Consider the following 8202-nt stretch of genomic DNA (forward strand, 5'->3'; position numbering starts at 1 on the left):
GCCATTGAAAAAATAATCTTTAAAAAAGCCACGCCTTGTGTTGGTCTTTCAAAAAATATTATTTTAAAAATCCCTGCTTGTTATTAGTCCTTGAAAAAATATTCTTTAAAAATCCACGCCTATCAAATTCCTTTAAAAATGCTTATCTAATTTCCGCAACATACATCCTACTACCACAAGGGTATCTAATCATCTCCGGCTCTCCTTCAATTGAACTCTTCGAGATATTAATCCTAAAAAAGCGGATAAACTTTTTCTGAACAACTGCGCATGTCATACTCTGGGAAACTTTAATGTAACTTTTAACAACAGCTGCCCTTGTTGTTGTAGTTGAAAAGCACCCACAAATTCTCATAAATAATGAAATGGACTGAAACCACCCATCAAAGAAGACATTGCCTCCCAACCATCAGCAAAAACAAACGGGAATATTACCAATAAAAACTGTAACATTGTTATTATACAAATCCATCCATTGGAGGGGTGTGCCTTATTATGAGTCTGCGGTTTTCCGAGTTGGTTCATTCTAAAAATGAACCCCCTAAAAAACGAAAACAACAACAAGGGCACTTCAAAGAAGTTGATGTGTGGTAATATTAGCGGAGAGAGAAAATTAAAACACTTGTTGAATTGATGTTTTGAAGAGATGAATTAAAATTCTATATTGTTGCGTTGATGTTTTTTAATACATTCCAAAAAAATACAGTTTTCATAAAATTAAATAATTATAAAAATAAAATTTTAAAATATAAAATTGGAATTTCAAAGAATAATGTCTTTAGCAGCACAACATATAATAAGGTCGTTAGAGGGCGGGATGTGATTTTTTTATTTCTTTCCTTTTTTCGTTTAACATTTGTTCAAAACAAATGCCAACAACTATGTGAAGAATATGTACTAATTTATTTATTAATCTAATAGTTAAGTTTAATTTCAAAATCTTTATGTATTGCTACACCAGGTTTGCGTACGGCATAGGCCTTTTCATGGGCAATAATTTCTAGCTGTTCGGTGACACCATTAATGTTGATGGTAGCAGATTTTGGTTGACGTTCCAAACCGGCAATGACAATACGTTCAATCCATGATTTTGAATCATAATTTGGTGGTTTAACAAAGTTGTTGGTCAACTTGTTGTTCTCAAACTTATAGTTGATGTAGATAAATTTGCCTTGGCGATAATCAAAGGATTTCTCATCATCCAAATAAAGGGTACCTTCAGCCTTGCCATTACGATCCAGGCACACAATCAATGTGTAGGGATCATTCTTCATTAGAGGTGAAGAACGGCGTATGCGTTCCTTTTTGGGTACAATGGAGCCGCCACGTTGGAATACGGGGATCTGGAAGCAAAGCAAACAAATGTATCAATATTATCAACCCATTTCAAATTTGTATTATTCTTCCTCTTACCTTATATTCATTAACTTGTATTGTTTCCTTGCCAACACGTTCATATTTCTGATAAGTATCAGTATCATACCAAACATCTCCGACCGTCTTCTTTTCATCCAGTGCCGGGAAGTAGACATCCACTTTGCTAACACCATGCTGCATAACAGGTCTAACCAAGATGCGATCTTGCAACAAGAACTGATTATCAATAGCAAAACCATCCTTATCTTTGGGATAATGAGCCAACAAGGGACGTATAACCGGACTACCATCCATTTCATGTTCATAGAACATTGTATACCACAATGGCAAATAGGAATATCTCTTGCGGATGGCATCTCGAATGATAAGGCGTGTCTTCTCAGGGAATAACCATGGTTCACGACGTTTCGTATCAATGTGGGCATGTGAACGGAAGAATGGCAAGAAGGCACCAGTTTGATACCAACGTTCAAACAATTCAGCATCCGGGTTGCCAAAGAAACCACCAACATCAGCACCACAGAAGGACAAACCTGCCACAGCTTCTGATAGACACATTTTAATTGAATGTTGCAAATGACCCCAATCGGCCATATTGTCACCAGTCCAAATGGCAGCATAACGTTGAGAGCCAGCAAAATGCGCACGAGTCAAGATGAAAGGTCTCTGGTTGGGATCACGTCTCAATAAACCCTCATAGGTACCCATAATATGCATATGACCATACAAATTGTGCACATCACGATGTTCCCAGCCACCATGATGTATCAAATCCTTGGGCATTGTAACCTCAGGTCCATTAAACACAGAAGGTTCATTCATATCATTCCAAATCATAACATCCGAGGTGACCGTCTTGAAATTCGACAACAGATATTGATCTGAATAATAATCGCGCACATCTTGACGGAAGAAATCAGGATAACTTGCCGAACCCGGCCAACACCAGCCTTCATAATCTTTGCCATCACTTGTCTTCGTGTAATAACCCTTCTCGGTACAATCATTGTGGAAGAAATAACCATTATCACGTTTAATATGCGGATCAATGATAACCACTAAATGTCTTCCCACATCGGTAAGATTTTTAATCATGCTCAAGGGATCGGGGAATTTAAATTGATCCCAGGTGAAATATTTCTTGCCATCGGTATATTCAATATCCAACCACATAATATCCATGGGTATATCATATTCATCGAATTTCGTTGATACCGTTTCCACATCCTTGGCATCGTTGTAATTCCAACGGCACTGATGATAGGCCAAAGAGAAAAGTTGTGGCAAATTGGCAACACCCGTCAATGAGGTGTACTGCTTAAAGGCATCCATCGGTGTGGGACCCAATAAAATAAAAGCATCAATAATACCCGATTCCGAAATAAAATTGGCTGCTGGAGGATCCACTTTACGTGACCCGGATACCAATTTAACAATTGACGACACAACATTTTGTTCCGTTAAATAAATATCCACCCATGTTTCGGCGGCATTTTGCCAGAAAACACCAGCCGTATGTTGTGCGCCATGGCCATAGAGAACCGGCACCGAACCGTACAAAGCCATTTTACTATCAATAATATACTCAAAGACATCCAAGTTGTATAGACGATAGGGGTCTGTACCCGAGGTAGATTTCAAAATAAAACTATCAGCATGTTCAGGGATGCCAAACAGAACATCAGCCTCAGGGAATGAAAAATCTAAGGCAATAGCTTCAGGGCCATTTGGTTTCGAATCATGATGTGATTTAAAGTTTTCTTCCCATGCACCGGGATCACTGTCTTCGGGTGTTTGAGGTGCAGCAACCGCCTCACCACCTTCTTCTCCGTTTTGACTGCCATCGGGATTAGTTTGTGGTTTATTGCGTATATGTTCGAAATTCATCAGACCCTTGGCATTGGCCGATACAACCAAAGCGCCATTTTCATAGAAATCAACACGGAAGGGATCGGCAACAATGACAGCTTTATTTGCACCCGATGTTAAAACAATTTCCGTTTTGTCTTCATTCTCAACGACAAGTCTGTAAGGAAATGATTTTTTTAGACGGAATAACAAGATTAGGGAAAAAAATGAAAAAATGAAACTTTTGATGGAAATGAAGAATAAAAATTGAATTTGTATAAGATTTTTTCAAAAATGTTTCGGAATTGTGCATTTTTAAAGGCCTTCTGAGCAAAATGAGTGAATTTTTACAATCTTTTTTTCAGAGCTATTAATCTTCACATTTTTATAAGATTTTCTAATATGTCTTTAAAGTTATAAGTGTGATTTCTTCAGAAGTTTTTTTTCAAAATTCGTCAAAGATCAACGAATTAACCTCGGGTTTTTACAGGTCTTTTAAAATATTTTTTAAAGAGATAATATTCAGGTCTTTTTTATAATTGTGAAGATTTTTAAAGGACTTCAGAGCTATGTGTGTGGGTTTTTACAGGTCTTTCGAACTAGAAGCGCGGATTTTTTAATGAGACTTTTTTAAAGGTCTTCCGAACTATTAGCTTGAATTTATGGTTTTCAAAGTAATAAGTGAGCATTTTTAAGATTTTTTAAGGTTTTCCGAGGTTAAGAGTGGATTTTTAGAAAACATTTAAAGGGCTTTCGAAGAGTTTTAAAGGTCTTCTGACCCTTTTCAACAATCCTCAAATCTATAGGCGTGGATTTGTAGAAAAAAATTAAGTCATATGATCTTTCATCTTTCATCCGAACTTTTGCAATGATTTTCACAGCGAATTTGTGTAATTAGCTGTAATTTGGCATTTCAGGTTATTTTTTATGAAAACAATATGCCATTTTCACATAAAGGCCTTGCCCTATTTCTTCTATTTTCATTGTTCTAGAAAAAATTTCCAATCGAAGTTTGGATTTATGGCTTTCAAAAGTTATATCGCAAAACCTTTTCATTACAGAACCTTGTGTTTTGACTTTGCCTCCATATATATGCTCTGCCTTTTCTGTACGTTAAAGTGGATTTTTTAAAAGACTTTTAAAAGGTCTTTAGAGCTACGTGTTTATATGATGTGGTATGCAATGAGTCTGTAGCTTCTTTTCATGCTTGTATAAGAAGTAGTTCTTTTATAAAACTTACGGTTCGGTTTGTGGTTCTCCAATTAAAACATGTTCAACTTTATATCTGGGCTTCAAGGGCGTCTTCTCATCAATTAATAGACGGAATTTGTTATTCTGGAAAAAAGGGAGAAAATTCAAATTATGTTATTCTTTTCGAACTATTTGAAACTCACCACCAAAGCTTCCAATTTCAAAATATACAAATGTTGTGTTTCTTTGTTGATGAGGTCTACAGTTATTGAATTAGAATATGTGTTCATGGAACCGGGTACCAAGGCAAATTTGGAATTTCCAGGTTGGATTTTACGGCTACGCCTGTTAAAAAATAAGAAAAGAAATATTGTTTTACATATTTAATTGTCTAATAAAGTTCATGCTATATTTAAAAGAATGAAAGCATTTATTTTCTCGTACACAAAAAGTGTTAAGACTTTTTACAAAAGAGGAAATCGAAAAAATTTCGATCAATTGAAAGTGATAGGTTCTGGAACAGAGCAATTATAAAAAAAATAAACATCAAATTAGGATATAATTTTCAAATAGGAAATACCAAGACTTCAAATATAAGACTTAATCTTAAATTGAAAAAATGTGAAATATGTTCAAACCAATCCGTACTTATCTAATTTTTATTCGGCACTCTCTGCTATTTAAAATCGATTTTACTTTCATGTTCCTGATGTTGTTTGCATTATATTTGTTATTTTTATTTATAATTCTAATTGCATTCATTTATACAAAATCAATCACAATTCACTCACCTGCAAAAACTGCTCTGTTCACATGTTTTAAAATTTGTTGGATCGACTCCAACAGCATATTCGAATATGCAAAATATTAATAAAAATATTGCCAAACGCATTGTATATATTATACACAAATGTTTATTCGAATTGGCGTCACTGCAAATGAAAAAGAAGAAGAACAATTATTATTTTTATATATTTACAAAAATTGTGTATGGAATATAAAAAATTAAAAAAAAAATAAATTATTAAAATGTAAAGAATTTTTACGAATGCTAGAATTGTTTTAAACAAACTTCGTGTAACTATATCCTAACCACTTATAGAGTGACTTGTTTCCTTTGCACAGATATTACGTATAATACAGTGGGTGATTTTCATAAACCAATTATTTGTTAACGTTGCTCTACCAAGAGTTGAATGGGAAAAACTCTTGACTGGCCACGGAAGAACTAATTTTTATAAATTGTTGTTCATAATTCTATCTATCTTAAACATACATTTTTAGAAATGCGGCTTCCAATGGCTGCGACAACAGATGTTCCACAGTAATTTGAGTAGATATTTTTGCCAATCTGGGTCCAATACAAACTGAGTCGATCGAAACATCCTGAAGTCAAATTTACGCTCTAGGGATAAGTAAATCGACGTTGGACGAATCAATTAATCGACCTTTTAATAGGAAACTAAAAGTCGAAGTCAACTTTGTATCTTGGAGGAAATCGCAAAGTCGACTTTTCAAGGTAAAATTTCGATGTTCTTTATATCCCAAGCCCAAAAATTGCACATTCCAAAACTTTATTTTATCTCTCTACAACAATTTATATAAAAACTCAAAATTTTAGTACATTTTACATCTGTCGGTAAAAGTTGAAAAGGATTTTGAACAGGTTTGACAAAATCGAAAGATCGAAAAGTCGACTTTTTAGTCAAAAAATCTAAAAGTCGAATTTTTCGCATGAATACGTATCCCTATTACGCTCTTCCGAGGACGTTATTCACTTTGAATTCATTTAAAGCCTTTGCGAATACATCAATGTGAATACTAATATAAAATCGAACGAAACTAAATATGGAAACTCTTTCTAAATATGAACCGATTTGAACCGAAAATTAAAACATGTCATTCTAGACTCAATTCAGTATCGAATCGAACATATCATGGAAGTTTAGTGCAGAATTTACATAAAATCGGACAATATATTTGAGAGGTACATATATCTAAATCGGAATCGATTTCAACAAAACTTCGCACACAACAATCTATACTTAATGCAGCACGTTGTGTAAAAATTTGTCTCTATCGAACGTATCCTGAAAGTTTGGTGCACCATTTACATAAAATCGGACGAAAATACATATGGGAACTATATATAAATTTGAACTGATTTCCTTGAGTCAAATAAATGATGTGCCAAATTTCATCCGATTTGGATATTGAATGCGACCCATACTTTGTTTAAAAATTAACATGGACAGACAGGCGAATATGCATAAATTGACTCAGAATGTGTTTCTATTCATATTCTCAAAGATAATCATGGATCTGTCTCATTTCTTTTTGGTTGATACAAACATTATGGACAAATACATAATACCCTGTATCACAGTGTAGGGAGCAGATGAGGATGTCTAACATATTTTCTATATCCTGAGAATTATAGGCATACCAGACATAACAAATCGTAATCAGCATTTCAAGGCCTTTCGGTGGTATAAAATTTTAGATCGATCCGAAATTAGCTCTAAATTTTAATTTATATAAGATATTTGGACTATCTTTCATGGAAGTATAGCTCATTTTACTGAATAACAATCCTTATCCAAGAGATTCGGAGCCTACATCCCGGAAATTTTGGACATTTTAAGATCTAACGATGCGGATCTAGCCCTTATAGTCAACTTAGGCAGAGATGTTCAATTTGGTTGCTGCGTTAATTGGTCTGTGTTATTAGACTAACAGTTCTAAAAAATTCCATGATAATTAACATTTTTTATTTTATTATTTGAAATCGATCTTACCAAATTATGTCCCAAATTTTGTCATACAATGTTACAGATCAATTAATTCTCAATTCCCCATATAGTATTAGATAGCAATCAAAAAAGTTGCTAATACAGAAAATTAAGTGGTCCGTTATCTTTTTGTTATAGTTCTATCAAAAGACCAAATAAAAACAAAAACAAAACACTTGTAAAACATCTCTCACATACCCTAAGTACACGTCACAGGGCATTAATAAGTGGAGTCACTTGGGTTGGTACTTCCAACACATTTCCTAAGATAAACTAACACATTTAAATTAATTTAATTTTTACTTAACTATTTCAATCACCATTATGTGTGCAAATCATTGTGACTTTCTTGCTATTCAATATTTTCATCATAAATTTTTTGGCACCGAAAAATTGCGAATTTTGTGTTTTTTTCTTGCACCAACAAAGACAACAAAAATCTCATGCATGATTTTTTCATGTTTTCGTTTACCTTGACGTATTTTCGTTCAAGTGAATTATGGAAACAACTTGACGCTATACCTGAATGCTATAAATAACACAAATACTAAATAATATATGTATTTTCCATATAAAATTATATATTTCACCGGCTTTTTTATGTTTTTGCAAAACTTACCCAATGAACAAACAGCTTTTGTCTGAGAAAAAAATTAAAAGCGTTCCATCTGCTTTGTCGTTTGTGGAAACGAATTAGTTCATTACAATTGTTCAGGGAAAGGAACTATTGGAACTAGATTCAGATCTTTAGTTTATTTGGTTTCATTCTAGCATATTCTTCCATTTTTGAATGAATTTAAACAAGATCTATAAGGTCACTCAGCTAGCGAAAGTTAGCTGGGTAACCTTTGTTTACGTTTTTATTTTGACAGCAAACTTGAGAGGAAGCTTCCAGCTGGTCTCCCTGGATGACCTTATTTATACGCCTTGAATATAAACATATTAACCCTTTGTGGCCCAATGTTGCCCACAGTCAACAAAATGTTTTAGAGCT

The 8202-nt window shown here is 33.9% G+C and overlaps 1 protein-coding gene across 1 annotated transcript; it reads right to left on the bottom strand.

The window, feature by feature from the left end:
* Positions 1–904: 904 nt before the first annotated feature.
* Positions 905–5353, bottom strand: LOC133335810 (neutral alpha-glucosidase AB). The gene is made up of 5 exons (XM_061544107.1): positions 5208–5353; positions 4620–4761; positions 4466–4560; positions 1414–3403; positions 905–1343 (listed from the first exon to the last, which is right to left on the bottom strand). The coding sequence occupies exons 1-5, from the start codon at positions 5306–5308 to the stop codon at positions 915–917; spliced, it is 2757 nt and encodes a 918-aa protein (XP_061400091.1). The 5' UTR covers positions 5309–5353; the 3' UTR covers positions 905–914.
* Between the last annotated feature and the right edge of the window lie 2849 nt (positions 5354–8202).

This window comes from Musca vetustissima, unplaced genomic scaffold (genome assembly GCF_032173495.1).
Source record: "Musca vetustissima isolate MV318-11 ecotype Yass unplaced genomic scaffold, APGP_CSIRO_Mvet_v1 utg30107, whole genome shotgun sequence".
Taxonomy (NCBI): Eukaryota; Metazoa; Arthropoda; class Insecta; order Diptera; family Muscidae; genus Musca; species Musca vetustissima.